We start from the raw sequence: 19,544 nt of genomic DNA on the forward strand, positions 1-19,544 counted from the left end.
GAGGTGCCTGCTTTTAGGATTGTTTGCCCATGAAGGCATCCGCTGCTGTGAGTTTGTCCAAACAGTAATGAGTAGTGAAAGTATGAAGTGAGGACCAGGTTGCAGCTTTACAAATGTCTAATATGCATACATCACGCAGGTGGGCTATGGAAGCTGCCACAGCACGCACCTGGTGTGCTTTAGGAGAAGAAGTCAAGTATTCTGAACATCTTTAGTAGCAAAACTGAATGTAGTTTGTGATCCAGGATGACAGAGTTCTCTTTGAAACCGGAAATCCTGGTGCATTTGGGTTAAACGAGAGGAAGAGTTGTGATGCTCTCTTATCTGAAGCAGTTCTCTGTATATAGTAAGCCAGTGCTCATTTGCAATCTAGCGTGTGTAGTCTACGCTCAGCCTCATTGGTATGAGGTTTTGGGTAATAGGTTGTAAGAGTTATCATTTGATTACGGTGGAAAGATGAAATAACCTTGGGTAGCAAATTAGGATGAGTTTGTAACGTGACTATTGTGGTAGAACACTAGATACGGAGAGTAGTGGACTAGTGCTTGAAGCTCGCTAACACGTCTTGCCGAAGTAAGCGCTACCAGAAAAAGTACTTTCCAAGTGAGGTATCTGGGGTGGCAGGTATCTAGAGGTTCAAAGGGTGGTAGCATAAGTTGCTCCAGTACAATGTTTAAGTCCCACAGTACGGGGGGGGGTTTACATATTCAGATTTATGAATATTACATATTCATAAATCTGGAAATAAGAGGGTGAGTAGAAATTGGTGCGTACTTGTGTAGAGAATGATACGCTGCTACTGCGCTCAGATGGACTGAGCGACGCCATAGCTAGTCCATTTTGGTATAGGAGATGAAGATAAGAAAGAGTAGTTTGTTTGGAGGGCAGGTGAATGGGTCCATGTTCCTGTGAGAATATCAAGAGGCATAGCTCAACCATTTTCTCCTGTAATTGAGCCTGGTGGAAGGTTTCCTGGAGGAGATTAGGATATCTTCCAGATGAGGTTAAAGGTTTAGATTTTGAAATAACAGCATTCCAATCTCCACGCCGTGAGGTTCAGAGAGGCATGAAGTGGATGTAGAAGGGATCCCTCTTCTTGGGTTAGGAGGTGAGGGCTGTTTCTCAGCGGAACTGGAGTGTCCACTAATAGACGAATTAGGTATGCATACCATGGTTGTCTGGGCCATAATGGAGCTATCAGAATAAGATCCGCATTGTCCGTGATGCATTTCTGCACCGTGCGAGAAATAAACAGTATTGGGGGAAAGGCATACAGCAGGCCTTCTGGCCAGTCTATGAGAAATGCATCCTGCGTTAGCCTGGGCACTTGGACATATCGAGCAGAAAGTCGGAACTTTGCAGTTGTGTTCCGTGGCGAATAGGTCAATGCATGACCAGCCCCAGGTTTGAAAAAGCTTGAGTGTCACCTTCTGATGAAGCTCCCATTCGTGGGGATGAAATATTCTGCTTAGTTTGTCTGCTCTGGTGTTATTTATGCCATGTAGGTAGGTGGCTTGTAGGGCAATGGAGTTGTCAGTTGCCCATTCTAAAATAGTCACCGCTTCCTTGCATAGGGTCCAGGAACCGGACCCTCCTCCTTTGTTTATATAGAACACGGCTACCTGATTGTCCATGTGAATCATGACTGTCTTTCCCTTTAATGGGAGTTGGAAGGCTCGGAGAGCATTTTGGATTGCCCCTAGTTCTAGCAGATTTATTTGCTGTGCACTTTCCCAGGGGGACCAGACGCCTTGAGTTTGCAGGCAGGCTAGGTGAGCCCCCCCATCTTTTTTGTCGAGGCATCTATGGTGAGTATAATATGATGAACTGGTGGTCGCAGTGGGACTCCCACTGTTAGAGCTGATGGTGTTAGCCACCAGTCCAAGTCCTTTTTCATGCTGAGTGTGATGGTAACAGGAGCAGAGAGGTGGTCGGAGAATTGATTCCACTGAATTTTCAAGCCCCACTGAAAACGACACATGTGGAGATATGTGTGGGGAACCACATAGATAGATGCCACCATATGCCAGAGAAGTGTTACTATGTGTCGAGCAGGAGCAGTGGTAGAATGTCTCAGGGTTTGAGCGAGATTCCTTATTGTTATTGCCCTTTGTTCAGGAAAGAAAACTGTGTCCTTCAAAGTGTTGATATGGGCTACAATGAACTGCAATGCTTGCGTGTGCTGCAGATTTGGTTTCTCGTAATTGATCATTAGTCCCAATCCATCTAAGCATTGAATGGTCGTGAGGAGATTGGTCTGTAGAAGAGATGGGTTGGGTGCTACTAGAAGCCAGTCATCCAGGTAAGGAAATATTTGTATTCCTTGTCGTCGTAGGTGAGCCGCCGCTACCACTAGACATTTCGTGAAAACTCTGGGAGAAGAGGAGAGGCCAAATGTAAGTACCTTGTACTGAAAATGGCGACCCAACCCCGTGAAGCAAAGGTACTGCCAGGAGGCCTTGTGCATCGATATGTGGGAATAAGCATCCTTGAGATCTATGGAACACATCCAGTCTCTGGGTTGAATAAAAGGTAGGACGGATTTGAGGGACGTCATCTTGAACTTTTCCGTCAAGTGCTTGTTGAGCGCTCTGAGATCTAGGATAGGACTGTATCCACCTGGTTTCTTTGGAATGAGGAAGTATTGAGAATAAAAACCTGTGTGATGGTGCGATACAGGTAGTTCGTGTATGCACTGCTGATGTAGGATGTTGTGATCTCCAGGTGCATTTGCTGGGAATGCATGCCTTGTTTCCTGGTGCGTACCAAGTGTGGCATAGGCGGAAAAGATTGGAAGTTGAGGGAGTAACCTTCCTTTATTATCTTTAATACCCAGAGGTCGGTTGTGATGGCGTCCCATGCAGGTAAGAAGTGGATTAACCTGCCTCCAACTGGAAATGGTAGCGGTGGTCTGGGATTCCCTAAAAACCTTGTGATGGTTTTGGTCCTGAGGAGTCCTAGGTTGTTTTGGAGTCCTCTGACGTTGTCTAGGTCCCTGTGGTTGTGAAGTCTGAGTGCGAGAAGTGGAGTAGTATAGAGGCTGTGAAGGTGGATAAGGCCTAAAGGGTCTATGCTGATACTGTGGCTTGCCCTAAGCCATGCAAGTCTCCTTGCTGCGATGGCATTTGCTGTGGACTTCGCAGATGTCTCAAACCCTTCATACACTGTATGGATGAGATGGCTCAAGCCCTCCTCCATTCGACGGAACTCGTCAGGGAGGTGTTGATCAGGAGATCCCCCCTGAAGCTTAGGCTTTAAGGCTTGCAAGCACTCGAATAGGTACTGTGTGATCGCAAACTAATGCTGTTGGATTTTTGCATTAAGCATACCTGATTGGTATGCTCGCTTACCAAAATCATCCATGAAAAGTAGTTAATCCTAACTACAGGCAGAGGTGATAAAGTGGAAATAAATTCCTTTAACAAATAGTTTTCTCTTCAGAAAAAAGCTTGAGGAGACCGAGAGCTCTGCGTGCTGTCAGGCTCGCGGGAAAAATGGACTGAGGAGACACTGGAAGATGTGTGGAGGGGGGGGGGGGGGGGGGGGGAGGTGCCAAGCAGGCACACACTACAGCTAGACTTAGAACTTTACTTTGAGAGCTTCGCCACCTACAGGACCGGAGGATGTCCCAGACAGCATGGCTAATTCATCCTGCTTATCTACATGAAAATGCCAGAGATCAAGTATAATCTGGAGATTGCAGTTGACAAGGAAACTGATCACAGTTTTGCACACAGCAGTGCCTTCTACATAGATGCAAAGACAACTTCAAAACAGTACGGGGAGGTGGGGACACACGAAATAAAGTATTAAGCCTCTACCTCATAACCCAACATCTAGAATATATTTTCATCTAAATACGCACCTGGATTTTGATCTTGATCGTGAATGCGATTCAGAACGCTTGGAAGCCCGCGATGGACTGCGAGATCCTGACCTGCTCTCCGATTTTACACGAGCAGGGCTCCCAGATGGGGATTTGGACTGGGAGCGGGATGCCTAACAAAGAAGACAGTATTACAAATAGTACTTGTCATATAAATGCCTAACATCTAATATTTTAAAAAACAATTTCTATTTTACTGATTGCTCCTGAAAAAACAAATGGTTAGGAACACATCTGCTTTAACACCCTTCTTAAATTTCTATTAATTAAACCCATTAATGAATATGCTCCTCTAGTAATACCCTACTTGAACCAGATCACCAAATCTATTAACTAATCATGCAAATTCATCACTAACTTGATCATACAGACACTGGAACAAACCATACATTTACTTAACCTAGGACCCATTCATTCTTCCAGATTCTTTTAATTCTACTTCACTCTTGCTTTTTACTTTTCTTCATTCTTCATTCAGTTTTTCATTTTTCATAGTTCGTGAATTCTTCCCCAATTCAAACAATTCATTAAAGCCTTAAAAAAATTCAAGTGCTTCTATCTGACCAATCTTCTGTTCAATTTTTTCCCCCATTCAATTTTAATTTTCTGATCTTTAATACTTTTCATTAGCCTTCTTTTATCTTGATTTATCTTCCACATTCTTGGAAAAAACTCTTCAATTTCTTCACGAACATTAACCTTAATGGAAAAAGAACATTTAGTATATTTTTAAGCACGTGGGGATGATAATACTCTGCTGGTGTTCAAAATTTCATCTATCAAAAGTAGAAATAGCCAGCAGGTGAAGTGCAAACAACTATTTTAAAAACATCTATCAATGTTTACATTCCATCTTCTAAAAAAGAAAATTTCTGTAAAAAAAAACAAAAACTCAAAAGTTTACAAAAGTTTTTTTCATTTTTTTGTGAAGTTCTAATTAAAAGAAATGTGCAAAAGTATGTCACAAGATAGTACGTAGAACAAAACAGTTATGTCCAGGTTAAAACAAGTTTTGAACCCTTTTCTTACAAAATTACATGCCAATCTTTTTATAAAGCCAGCTTACAAACAAAAAAAAACACTTAAAGAAACCCATCTCAAATGATCACGTTTGTTTAGATATCAATACATAACACATATGCAGGACTATCTAAAGTACTGTTGAAATATATGCAAAGGAAGCCAAAACATCCATTCCCAATTCAAATCTAATCTGTTGACTCGGAAGGGGCAGAATAGTTATATGGTATTTGAGGTCCAAATAAAACTAAGTATCCAGCCACAAAGAGAGCTTTAGCTATTTGGAAACTGACTTGGCTAACCTGACTGGCCAACTGGAGATTTTCAAATAAAGCACATTACATGGTCAAATTAATTTCATGGCTAAATTGAGGATAATAGAGGTTCATAAATAAATTCCCATTAGAGGATATAGTAAACTTTTGGTTGAAAAAAGTTCTCCCAATTAGGTTACTCTATCATATAAGCTAAATTATATTTTTATTATTCTCTTTAAAAGGAAAGCATAAATCTGAACTTAACTCTGGGAATCATGAATTCTGTATGTACCATAACCAGAGAATCATCTGTTTTTTGTTTTTTTTAATGTTATGCTCTTCATACACAAGCATTAACTCGATCAATGCTGGGTAAAGGAAAAGACAAGAACTGCTTTTACAATGACAGCTGTCAAACAGTCCTGGAATCAGTTCTGACAGTTACAACCTGAAGAAAATGAGACAGTGACTGAATTTCTCTGCTCTAGTTATCTTTTCTTTGCTTCTATTGATAACTTAATATTCTGGTCTTTCTACACTCTACAGTGCTCTTGTAAGTTGATACAGTGTAAGACTTCTACCCCTATATAACTGAGGCAAGGCACAAAATTTGCTATCATCAGCTTGCAACTGGAAATCAGAACTGAGAAGAGATACTATATTGGTGCAAAAACATAGGCAGGATGAAAGGGGCAGGAAGCACCTTTTTGGGATCCAGTTTCCTCCTGTTCCTTTGGAGCAACAAGCTCAGGCGTCTTTTAGGTTATGGCGCTAGTCTTCACTCACCTACATGGCATTTTCCCCCTATTCTATAAATCCTTCTCTCACCCAGCCCAACCATTACAGTTAAAGTCCTTAACAAATGTCAAAGACCACAGCTCCCTCTGGACCCTGGTACATATACACCTAAAGTGTCACCTGTAGGAGTTACTATTGTGCAAACAGACATGCTAATCTTCAGGAATTGTGAATGGAAGAGAGCAAGGGCTGCACTTGCCAGGGAAGAAATGCTCTCACTATGTACAATACCCGTTACCTCCCTCACAAAAACTGTTGGAGAGGTTGAGAGAGTGAAGACAATAGTTCAAGGTAAGAGCATTTCATCTCAGGTGAAGTCCTGGCAGAATTTTCAAACCTCTCATCCAGGGAGCAGAAGCTAGGTCCAAGAGTTGAATTTGCATCTTCTGTACAGCTACACCAATGAGCCCACTGGGCCAGCCCAAGAAAGATTTTTCAAGTTCTGTTGCTGCCCACTAGTTATGTGAGAGTGCCAATAACCAACAAACAATAGGAAACTGCATTTGAGAAGTCCTTCTTGTCAAAAGCCCTCACTGTACTGCTGCATCAGTATAGAACTCAATTGCACATGGGGAAAGGGGGGACAGAGAGAGAACAAGATGTAGGAAAAGCAAAATAGAGACAAGTAAGAAAGCAAATGAGTGAAAGGGAAGATTAGAGTAAACTGAGGAGGACCCAGGCTGTTGCAGATAGAACAAATACATTAAGATCTGGAGGTAAGAAGCTGTGGAGTAGGAGGAAGAACTGGTGCCACAAGCATGCAGCCTAACTTAGCCTCAATGTGTTCAGGGTCCAAATAAAAACAAGTTTTTTTTAACCTGGCTTGTCCAGTCAAATAAAAAGATAACTACCTTTACTGATATATAGATAACTAAGTTAGTAGGGTCAACATACAATTTATGGAGCCAAAGGCACTACAGGCCTGCCTAAAATGACCTGGGACTTGAAATCAGATATGACAGCTTGAATTTTCTACATTGTTACTCATTTCCTGTATTGCTAGAAAAGTATCAGAGGAAAACAGGAAGAGAAGTTAGATGCTTAAAGCATGGGTTACTGAGGCTTTGACTGAAAGTTCTGCAGAACGTTTAGCTGTCAATTCCAAAACACTTCAAAATTTCTTGTTGCTTTTATAAGTTACCGCTCAGTACCCAGCCCCGGGATTAACAATCTCTGGATTAAAATACTAACATAACACAAAATTTGTTTTTAAACAGTTCATTACTTTAAGATAATATATCCCCCTTCTGACAGCTAAAATTTCAGCTGCATGTAGGAGATATGAGCAAGCAATATCTTATTAGAAACCGTAAGTACAGAGATCTATTTACAACCCATAAGCATTTATGGCAAACATTTTAAGTTTTCAAAAGTATTCCAGTTTAACAGATTTTCAAAAATCCATGCACCTGGAAAGAGATGTTTTGCAGATAGCAAGAGGACCTAGAGAGGAGATTTCAGATACATAGCCATTTTTAAATGAGACAACCACCAGCAGCAGTTCTTCTAAAACTGCATCACACCAACAGGATGTACCTCACCTGAAATCTAGAAAAGATCAGAGCACTTAAAAGCTAATATAGTCTCTCTAAAACAAAGCAAAAAAGGATTAATAATGGGTTCATGTTAAGAACATATTTAAGCTAGCTTTAATTCTCATGCTCAATTCAAGGTGGCTTAGTCTAGTCACACACACACAAAAAAAAAAGTTTCCTGGAAAATTTTTTTTTTTTTTTTTTTTTGACTTGGCAGTTTTTCTCCTGCTCCTTTTGTACTTCCAGCTCAATTAGAACCAGTGCTAGGATCTGACAAAATGAACTTTCATTCAGAACCACCCAGGAAATGTTTTTCTATTTTGTATTCTCTCCCTCTCAAAAATTATCTAAGCCTGGTCACTGTACTGACAGTCCTGGGTCAGGGACCATGTATAAATAGGTCCTTTTGGAACACTGCAATCATGGGCCCTGATTCTTGTCACTAGGTATTAACCTTAAAACACAACTACTCCCCCCGCAGCATCCCCATACAAGAGGAGGAGTAAATAAATACCTCATCAGATGTGTGAACCAGGCACCATGCACTGCCACCTAATCACCAGGCTGGTGCTATACCAAAAGTCCTAGACCCAAGCAGGTCATGCGTTAGCTCACATTCATGCCCCTATTTAACATCTACAGCTGAAAGAATCCTTTTGTACACACAAGAGTAGCGAACAGTATCAACAAGTCCCTTAAATTTAAAATTACCTAAACATGACTTTTTGAAAAATATTCAATTCAATTCGAACACGAACTGATCAAATTGCTTTAAAAAATTCTTTTAAACTGGAAAATCATCTGGCTTTGCTCCTATTGAAATGAAACCTGGGGGCTAATCTCACTTTCACTTTGAAATAACTATTTCCCAAAAATGATCCATATTATTCAGTTGTTGTGTTCAAATTCTAAATAGAATGCATTATTGCCAAGCAAGGTAACTAAACGCATTATGCCAGTGTTTCAAAGCTTAAACAGCTGGGGGGGACCTTTGCATTTGTATTGTGCCACTGCTATGGTGATCTAATACAAATACTAGAGCGGAGGTGGGCAAACTAGAGTCCACAGCTTCCTTTCAAATGGCCTGTTTAGTACTGGCAAATTTAATACTGACTAGCCTGCCAACACTATAGCTACAAGGCTATCTGTGCTGACATCAACAAAGATCTAATGTCATGTGTGCATGGATGGCCTAGGAGATAGTCATTCCTCTGCCCCCCTTCCTAGCACAGCTGCAGAGGAAGCAGCAAAGGAATAAGATGTGGGTAGGAGCTGAGCTGTGCTAACTCCATTGCTGCCTTCACCCTGCACAGTTCTGTCACCTAACACCTTCACTGCTGCCTCTTTCAGCATGAGTTTGCTACAACTTTCACCTTGTGTCCCACCCACAAACTAGTTCATCCCATCCCCCCTTCAATAGCGACAGGAACAGTCAAACACTTCCACCAGCAACTCTCCCCCCGGCCCCCCTCTCCAAGGCACAGTATTGCTACTTCCAGGTTTGGACACCAACTACTGCCACTTTCTTCCCTCGCAAACACAGCTGCAGCGAAAACACTGCTCAGCCAGGCTTAGGACTCCTGTATAGAAAAACAAAGCAATGGGCCAATTGGGATATGCAGCCATAAAGGCTGCTACCAATTACTGACAACCCTTAAAGGGGCAGTTTTATGTAAAATAAGGGCATTGTAGCTGTCATGGGAGGGGGGGGGGGGGAATGAAGCAACTCAAGCAGCCAATGCCAAGGAGGAAGAGGCAGAACAAAGATCAGCAAATTTAAAAAAACATTTTTTTTTTTTAAGGTTATCTTTTTCCCTCTTACTGGAGAGTATTCCAAGGGGGTCCTCCCTACCTCACCAGCCTCTGGTGCAAGCAAAAACTACTGCCCTGCCTTGTATAAGAGGCAATATTCCCATAATTGTTTGGCTTGAACTTTGCTATGGTTATTCACCAATACCTCTACTGTATCTACATAAGAAAATGGAAAGCACAGGGGCAGATTTAAGAATGAAAATAGATTTGAACTGCAGATTTCCCCTAAAATCAGCTGATAAACAGGATGTCCTACTGGCAGATGGGCATGGATTAGCATTACTACATCTGGCAACAGAAATTTAAGAGTGGCAGAAGACGCTTATGCAGAGTACTAGGATTCTCTTATACAGCATACAGAAACACCAACTAAACGAATATAAAGAAAACATTCTACTTTGCTAATGGAGCACCTTGACAGACTTCCCTACATTTTACAGTAGTTCAAGAGTAGCTTAAATGTTTATAGCAGTCAGCTGAGATCCAGGAAAGCCAAAGTTCAAATTTCATCATTGCCTCAGGTACAAGATTAGTTTGTAAGCTCTGGGGACAGGGAAAATACCTAATGTACCAGAATGTAACTCACCTTAAACTACCAATGAAAAAGCACAAACTAAATCTAAACAACATTTTTATTAAATTGGCAAAGGAAATTGCTACCTATTTCTTCAAATTAAAATATTTAGTTCATAATTATCCTTCAGATCAAGTCTCCCAGTTTCCTGTACTGCTACAATGTTTTTAAAACAGTCATATAATAAAACCATTTTACAACATTATATAAAGAACTTAAGATGTGCACATGCCAAGTTAATATGCAGAAAAACTTAGCATTTTGGAGACTTCCCTAAGTAGTTTTTAGCATGGATATGAACACAATGAAGAGGCAGACCAAACAGGAAAACTATTTAAATATCTAATTAGTATGAGTACTTTGTTCTAAATGCAGTGATCTTAACTGCTTAAAATATGGGCATATTTTACACAGAGGACAGCAGCTGATCTGCCACTAGACAGTAAAACTTTGGCTGCTTAATTTCAAAGGCCTTGCAAAAATATACCCTCCAAACTTTTGCAAGTATTGCTGAGTTACCTAGAAAATATGCAAAGGTATCAGGGAAAGCAAACAAGACCTTAAAGATGCTTTATGAGAGGACAGAAGCAAAGAAAGAAAATGTTTACAAATCCTACTATAAATATAGCAAAGCTGCTATAGGTGTTACTCCTGGGGGGAATTCTGCACTACTGCGGAATGCAGAATTTGCGCAGAATTGCCAAATTCTGCGCAGAAAATAGCGGAGGAGACCCCGGCATGCTGTGAACGTGGTGCGTCCCGCGGCACACGCTCCGTTCGCGGCGAAGATGAAGGCCTGGTGCGCCGGTCGAGGCGAAAAGAGAAGACCCCCCCCCCCCGTGTGCTGCACTCCGTTCGCAGCAAAGATGAAGGCCTGGCACGCCGTTCGCAGCACACGGGGGCCTTCCCTTTTCGCCGCGAACAGCGCATCGGGCCTTAGTCTTCGCTGCGAAAGGAGCGCATCCCGCGGCATGCCAGTGAGAATGTGTCGGGAAGGAGGGTGTGAAAGAGTATTGGGGGGGGAGGATGCTTGAGTGTGAGTTTCAGAGAGAGGGAGCTGCCGGTGAGAGAGAATGTTGTGTGAGAGAGGAGAGGGGGTGTGGGTTTCAGAGAGGGAGCCTATATGAGGAGATTGTGAAGGAGTGTGTGTGTGTGTGAGAGAGAGATTGGGAGCTCATGTGTATGTGAGGGTGATAGCCCGTGTGAAGGGCTGCATGAGAGAGAGACATAGGTAGCCTGTGTGAGGATGTATGTGTAAGAGAAAGGGAGCTTGTGTGTATATAAGAGAGAGGGCCCTGTATGTGGGGATGTGTGTGTGAGAGAGCATGTATGAGAGTGTATATGGAAAGGACACTTACAGTGAATTTCTAGGGAAATTTTGCTCAAAATATTTAAAATTCTGCAACTTTAAGAAATAACTTTTTCTGTAATAATTATGTAATTACTTAAAGATTGTCATGTAAATTGTGTTATTTTGACCAATATAAAGTTTGCAGAATTTTCAGTTTTTGTGCACAGAATTCCCCCAGGAGTAAGGTGTTCTCTGAAGACAGCAGCTCACCGTATTTTCTAGTGCAAAGCTTCTCAACCGGTATGTCACGACACACCAGTGTGTCGCCAAGCACCAGCAGGTGTGTCGCGTGCTCCCGGTCTCTCCCGCTGCTCTTCCTTCCCTGCTGCCGTTGCTGTTAGCCCAGCGGCATGTTCAAGCCCAATGGGAATGGCAGCAGTGTTAGAAGAAGCTGTGGCTCCTGCGGCTGGACTTTTCTTCTTCCCACGCGGAAAAGTAGAGGTGGCATCGGCCCCCGAGCAGTAGCATGGCCTGGAGCAATCGAAGCAGCCAGCAATTGGCAAAGGAGACAGAATTATAAGCCTCACGCGGCCAATGGGATCCTTCTTTCTTGGCCTGCAGGGGCTGGAGGAAGCTGCTGCAGCTACCATTTGTGCCTCGGTGGGGGGGGGGGGGGAGGGAGGAAGTGAGTGAGAGAGAGAAGACAGCCAGCCTGTGTATGATTAAGAGCATGTGTGTAAGTCTGTGAGAGAAAGCATGTGTGTGATTGAGAGGAACTGGTCAGAGGCGATTGTGTATATGTGAGTCAATAAAAGTGACTGGTCAGGGAGGTGAGTGAGTGTGAGTGAGAGAGAAAGCACGGAAGTGAGAAATCTGGGTATGTGAGAAAGCATGGGAGTAAGAAGCCTGGTGTTGGAGGGGGGGGGGGTGTGAAAGAAAGCACGGGAGTGAGAAGCCTGAATATATGAGAGAGAGCATGGGAGTGGGAAACCTATGTGTGTGTGCGCATGCATGAAAGAGAGACTGGTTGGTAAGGTACAGTGTGTGAAAGAGAGAAACTGGTGTGTGTTTGTGAGAAAGAAAGTGATTAAGGGAATGAGAAGCCTGTGCATGTGGAGAGAGTGAGCATGGGAGTGACAAACAGTATGGGAGAGAGAAGCCCGTATATATAAGATAGAACACGGGAGTGGGAAGCCTGTGTGTGTGTACACGGCATGAGAGAAACTGTTCAGGAAGGTAACTGGTGTGTGTGTGTCAAAGACTGGTTGGGAGATGACTGGTGTGAGAGAGACAGAAACTGGACATGGGGGTGTGACTGGTATGGTGTGTGCGTGAGAGACAGAGAGACTGGTCATGGGCCCTAAGGAAGAGGACCACGAGTATAGATCTTAGCCACTACTGCTGCTTCTGGTGTGTGCTACGGCCTGCACGGAAGATGAGTAGGAGAGCTGCTGGAGGGGTTAAGTAAAGGTGGCTTTTTAAGTTTATTTTCTTGATTGACTGCCATTTTAATTATTTAATATTATGTGATATGTCTGCTTTTTTGAAATATTTTATTGGTGTTTGGAGAATTTTTAATAGTTTTTCTGAGGTTTTAATTGTTGGATGTTATCTTGTCATAGCCGTTTTGAACATTTATTCTGCTATTAGTATAGTTATACATTATTTCTGTGTGGGGATCTATAGCTGCTTGCTAGTTCTGTTTTCCTAATTGGAGGTGTATTGGTGTTTAGGACCTGATTTTATATTGTAGTGTTGCTCTGTTTAATGAGTGTATCCATAATACAGGTGTAACTGTTGGCGGATTAGTTTATGTGCATAACTGCAGATCCTGGGAGTATGTTAGGTCGGTTCTGTGTGTTACTGAGGTGAAGTATTTTACTAGCATGTAAGCGTTTGTATCAGTCTTATTTGTTGTGTTTTCTCAGAACATGCATTGGTGGTAAACTGCTGTCTTTTCATAAGTAGGACTATTGAGGCTGGTAGTAGAAGGAGTTTGAGTTGCTGTTACTGAGATGACACCAGAACATCTTTTTTGTAGGGTGAGTTGAATGGGGAATGTCTTAATTCTGCTTTACATCCATTATTGTGGGTCAGGGGGGTTCCCGTGGATGCAAACTGTACTTTTACATCTAGCCCTGTGATGATCATGGGTTCAGTGTGTCATGCATGTGAGAACCATCTGCCAGGTGTGTCCTGAGAGAAAAAAGGTTGAGAACCACTGTTCTAGTGTATAAGTCACAACCCTCTAAACGGCCATTTTTACAAAAAAGTTGGTAGGTAAGTCGTACCTTGTATAAGACTCACCTGTTTGTACAATTATATGTTTTTGCATTGTAAAAAATAGCAAACAACCCTAAAGGACATCCTCACTGTTATCCTTTCAGATTGTACTCAAGGTGGGAGGGTGGGGGGATGGAGGGGCCAGGGTTGAAATGATGGAAAATTGTGGAAAAGTTGCAGTATCAATGAGAGAAAGAAAGAAAGAAAGAAAGACAGTATTTAAGTTACCCCAGTGTATAAACTGCTGTCACTGGGGGAAAAAAAAAAAAAAACAGACTTCTATACTAGAAAATACAGTAGATATCACACAAATGGGTCACATAACTGCACTGGGCAATGAACAGAATCTTCTTGCACTATCTGGAAAGGTAAAACCCTTTCCAAGAATGTGCCTTAGTTCCTACACTATAGCAGCCCCCACAGCTCCCTTCAGTGCTTTTATTTAGCTTTAAGGCAAGAACTCTGAAAATGATTTGGATGGGGTTTTTTGCAACTGGTGACCTGCTGTTAAGTAACTTTAAATTCCATCAAGACAAGTACGGTATTTTCATTGAGTAGTGCAAAGGGGGTTCCCCTATATAGGGTAGTATTAAAAAAGGAGAGAAAAAAATTAACCACCAACAAAAATGGGCTTTTTTTCTTTTTTGCTTCCATCCTGCCTTTTTTGGAACTGGGAAGACAACCCAAAATAATATAAATGGGCCCTAAAAAAGGATGGCATTGGGTTCTATCCCTCAAAGAGACAACAGTAAGTTAAAACTTACTGTCCCACCAGGAAGTTGTGTCCAAAAAATATATGTTTGTGAATGCATGGACTTCCAAGTCCATGTCAAGCCTTGCAATTTTCCTCAATTGAAGTAGATCTTGGATGGCCTGAGGCAACACCAATGATCCTTTCATTATGATCCTAACATGTTCTCTCTACGGTGAAGCCCTGTCTGGGTATAACAAACAAGATGCAACCTATTCAATAAGTAATGGTGCACTTCATCATTGCAATTCTATTTCTACTGGGATCAAAAGCAAATTGGTGTTGAACTTTCTTTAGTCTTTAGACTGCTCTAAGAAGAAAGTGATTAGCTCTTACAATCCAGGGAACTAAGGGCTTTCTCCACTTTTTATGGACTTATGCAAAGGAAAAATTCTGGCAAGCTGACTGAGGTGGAAATCAACAAGCCCTGTAGGCAGGCAAAGATGGAAAAAATATTAGGGGGAGGGGGGACAGAGGAATCAGCCAAAATTTTCTAGGAGCAAGCCAAAAATGTATTTCTTGTAACCTTTTATTTTACTGATTGCTTTTTATTTGCTTCATTTTTGGGTTTTTATACCCAAAATTTCATTTTTGCAATTTTGTTTAAGGTGTTTTTTTTATTTTATTTTTAATATTTTTCCTATACTCCTCCTCTCCAGCTTCTCTATCAGGCCGATACAGTAAAACACGCAGGAGAGCGGGCGCTCCGAGGCGAAGTTGCGCTGCTCTCCCTGACGCGCACACCGGCCACTCTCCTGTGCGCGCAATTTAGTATGCAAATGAGGGGCCTGCTGTAAAAAGAGGCGCTAGGGACACTAGCGCATCCCTAGCTCCTCTTTTTTTTTGACAGGAGTGGCGGCTGTCAGCGAGTTTGACAGCCGACGCTCAATTTTGCCGGAGTCTGTTCTCAAACATGCTGACAGCCACGGGTTCGGAAAACAGAGGCCGGCATAATTGAGCATCCGTCTTCCGAGCCGCAGGCCAATTTAAAATTTATTTTTTTTAAATTTTTAATTTTTTTCAAGTTTTGGGGCCTCCGACTTAACATCACTATGATATTGTCGGAGGGTGTACAGAAAAGCAGTTTTTTTTTTTTCTGCTTTTCTGCTACACTTCCCCGGCACTGGTAGGCGTTAATTTCTGAAGTAAGATGTGCGGCTTCGCTGCACATTTTGCTTTCTGGATCGCGCGGGGGGAATAACAATAATAGGGCCATCAACATGCATTTGCATGTTGCGGGCGCTATTAGTTTTGGGGAGCGCGCTGTGTATTGTATTGGCCCATATGTTAGTAGGAAGCAGTACCAAGCCATGGTAAGCTTTCTTCAGACTTGGTGACTATGAGCCCAGGCCCACCATAGCAGTGACTGCAGCTTCTCCTTGGCCAGGGTCAGCAGCCCTAGTACCAATGTTTAGGCACCTAGGCTAATCAAATTTTCCAAATTTGATTAGACTAGGTTGCTAATCAATACCATACCATGTATGGTAATCAAATTTTCCAACCACCAGACAAGAATCTGTAAGAACTACCATGCTATGACAAAGTCTAGTTGCAAGAAGTTACTAGAGTCAGGGTTCAAGTCCTGCTGTCGCTCCTTGTGACCTTGAGCAAGTCACTTTACCCTCCATTGCCTTCAGGTACAAAAAAACTTAGATTGTAAGCCCTCTGGGGATAGGGAAATACCTACAGTACCTGAATGTAACCGGTGTGATATCTCGATTGAGATCGAATGTCGGTATATAAAAAATAAATAAATAAATAAATAAATAGTGTCTGGAGTTCCTTGACACAGAAGGCTGGAATGACTCCAATCAAAAACATAACCTTCAAAGTCGGGTACTCAAGCTCACAGGAGACTACACAGGTTCATAGAGCTTCCATTAGTTAGATAAGAACTACCCATTGTCAGACAACACTGCAGTAGGCTTCACGAGAAGTCATTCATGAATTTATCAATTAGAGGCCGTAAGAAGAAATTGATTTCTTTGTTGATGGGTTACAATTAGTGCTTGTCAAGATGAAGAGTTTATCTTCTGCATCTATGAATCTGCCAAAAAATTAACAAGGAATTTAGGCAGTGTATCCCACTCTCTGTTGGAGGTATACATAGCCAGTTAAGGTTTCAAGATTGCCACAATGAATATGCATACCATGGGTCTCCAATGCATGCAAATTTCATGCATACTCATTATGGATATCCTGAAAATCTGACTGGCTAGGTGTGCCTCTAGGAGAGGGTTAGGAAACACTGGCCTACATCAAAAGCCATGAGATCAACAAAACCGCCCTTCTCCTTTGATGGTTAGCTTACCAATACAGCACAAGGATGCTGTCACTAACCTATCAATTAAGTTAGACCCTGATCTAGGGCAAACCTCCTCTACTTAAAGCCATAAGACCTCTGGTGGACTCCTTTCTAGGTAAAAGGCTTTCAGACACCTTTTTTGCAGAAATCAAGGGAATCTCATTACATGTCCCTGACTATCTGGATCGAATGTGCCAAAGACTGAATGCTGAGGTGGAACAATACTCCTTAGTTCTGCACGAGCAAAGCTGGAAAACTTCCAACCTCATTGGTTTTCTCAGTGACAGATCCAGAAGAAAAACCAAATCTTGGCCAAAAGGGTAACCTTAAAATTGCTTAACAATCAACATTTTTCCCACTTTCAGCCAGAGACTACAAATCTTTTAAAGTACTCTTAGGCCTCAAAGCAACCCGCCACATCTGGTTACTTAACCCATGGCTACAGACTTTGGAGGGATGACCAGCCTGACTGCAGTAGTGTCTTGGTGGTGCCAAACTATTTCCTCTGTACCACCAGATGGACCTGACTGTGCCTCCAGGAATATTCAGACAAACTCTTATAGCTCTCCCCAAGCTGTACCTTTAAATATTATCCAGGACGCTTTGGACTTTGCTTATAATTCATTTCATACTAAAAGAGCTCAATTCTTCATCCAGGTGTAATCAAATCAGCTCAACTGTGATTGAACACAGGTGATCTCTATATAAATTTGGGCAAATGTTTTGAACTGGAACTAAATTTGGGTTTGTTATGGCAACGGTTGTGAAGACTTAAGAATAAAAAAAACTTGATTGCTTGCTTTTGGAATATTTCTACTTATTCTCACACTATCTACTAGATAAGGGAGCCCTGACCGATGTGCCGTAAATGCGCAGTAGAGAGCAGCTCTATCGCGCATGCGCAGGCGAGCACGTCTGTTAGAGCGGAGCATGCCTGAAAAAAATGGCGCTGCGAGGAGCAGTAGTGGCGGCAGCGGCGCGCGCGAGGAATGGACCACCCCCCCAGAGATCTTCCGTCTGTGCCATCCAAGGAAAGGGGTTGTGGATGAGCTGAAAGGGGAGGGGATTGAGAGAGGGGGAGTGACTGAGGGGAGAGTGAGGGAAGGGGAGTGACTGAGGGAAGGGGGAGGTGAGAGGAGGTGGAAGGGAGAATGAGGGGGAAGGAGAATGAGTGGGAAGGAAATGGACCGAAAAATTTTTTTTAAATGTAGCCCGTTGTTACGGGCTTAACGGCTAGTAGAAGTATAAAGTATGTTATATAGATCAGTTAAAAGCTACTTTAACGCATTTTGAATTATACATTTTAAAAAAGTGGAATATGAAATGCATAAGCGTGTGAAGACTTTTACAAGTCACTGTAAACCAAACTGATATCTGACAATTATCATCTCTTCCACAGGTATTATTTGCCTCATCAGCAAAGAAATAAGTCACAGCTTTAAGTTGCAACTGGCAGAACCATCTAAAAAACCAGCTGAGCTGTTGGCTCAGATTGGATTGGGGGTAGTTGATGAACCATAGTAACTGCAGCACCCAAATGGTGCTCTGCATGCATTTGCCATCTCGTGCTCATAACCAGCCAATCATCCAACTAGGAAAATATATATCCACCACCCACCTCCAGTTTGCATAGACAAGGATTTTTGCAAACACCTATTATGCTGAGGCTAGGCCAAAATGCAATACTAGGATGTGCCAATTCCTTACTAATATTCTGGAGGTATGTTGCTGCACATCGCCTTTAGGTCCAGGGAACAAAGCCAGGCTCCTTTATTTAGAAATATTAGAGAGCCCAGGTTAACTTCTCCCTCTTCATAATCTAAGACCCTTAATTCTAAGATAAATCATAAGCCTCCTGTCCTTGTGGGAGGGGGGGCAGGAGGAATCCAGAGTATAAATTCCTTCCTAGGATTTACAAGAAGAAAAATTTCCAACTTATTAAGCAAATCTGAAAGCTCATTTGGGCTGGTAACCTGAAGGAAATCCTAATTAGCTTAATCACAATATCTTACAAAAAGATAATCAGTTTTAATATGAGGCCTTTCTTCAGGATGTAGAGAACCCAGCTATTAGAGATTACAACTGTCAACAGTTTACCAAAACCGTGAACTTAACTCACTACATGCAGGCATTCTGCAGTAGAAAGCAGGATCTTCACTATTTCCTCTGGATCCAGTCAAAATCCTGACCTTGATTTTGAATGAGTGGCAATATGAGGCTTAGAGCTCCTTTGGTATATAAAAAAAACCCTGTCTGGGACAAATCATGGGAAGTTTTTCATCAAAGGAAAAAAAAAAAACAAGCTTGCTTACCGTAAACAGTGTTTTCCATAGATAGCAGATGAATTAGCCATACTGTCTGGGTACTTCTTCCGTGCCACTAGGTGGCGGAGCTCTCTAAGATTGGCAAAGTCTTTCAGCTAGGTGCTCACTCTTGTATCTTCCTGCGTTTGCCTGATGCTCCTCAGTCTGAATCAAAGCAAATTGGTCTGACATGACTGAACTGTCCAGGGAGGTGGGCGGGTCAGCAAGGCTAATTCATCTGCTATCTATAGAAAACACCGTTTATGGTAAGCAAATTTGTTTTCACGTAGATAAGCAGCTGAATTAGCCATGCTGTCTGGGATTCCCCAGCTCTCGTATTGAGCATATGGATATGAGTATAATTTATTTTTGCTCAATACGGGAATTATAGGCGGACAGTTCTTATGAAGGTGTTTTATCTGTTGAATATGTGCCTTTCTGTAATATAGTCCGCCCCATGCGTGCATCATCCACAGCTTGTTTGTCCAAACAATAATGGGATGTGAAGGTATGCAGTGATGACTATGTGGCTGCTTTACGGATGTCTAAGAGACACCTCATGGAGGTGGGCAACTGAAGCAGCCACTGCACAAACCTGATGCGCTTTAGGTGTTGTAGATAGCTGTTCTAAACGCTTTTGATAGCAGAATTGTATACAGTTGGATATCCAGGAGGATAAAGTTCTTTTTGATACTGGACATCCTGGTGCGTTTGGATAAAAAGGAGAGG

General features: G+C 42.2%; 1 protein-coding gene across 6 annotated transcripts in view; it reads right to left on the reverse strand.

Moving 5' to 3' along the window:
• The window catches only part of TRA2A (transformer 2 alpha homolog), a 229,722-nt gene that overhangs the window by 187,854 nt on the left and 22,324 nt on the right, over window positions 1–19,544 (reverse strand). For all 6 annotated transcript variants that reach the window (XM_029589091.1, XM_029589089.1, XM_029589086.1 and 3 more), the window contains exon 2: window positions 3,866–3,999. In XM_029589091.1, the coding sequence (XP_029444951.1) occupies window positions 3,866–3,999 (134 nt within the window). The remainder of the gene's footprint in view (window positions 1–3,865; window positions 4,000–19,544) is intronic.

The sequence above is a fragment of the Rhinatrema bivittatum genome, chromosome 2 (genome assembly GCF_901001135.1).
Source record: "Rhinatrema bivittatum chromosome 2, aRhiBiv1.1, whole genome shotgun sequence".
Classification (NCBI taxonomy): Eukaryota; Metazoa; Chordata; class Amphibia; order Gymnophiona; family Rhinatrematidae; genus Rhinatrema; species Rhinatrema bivittatum.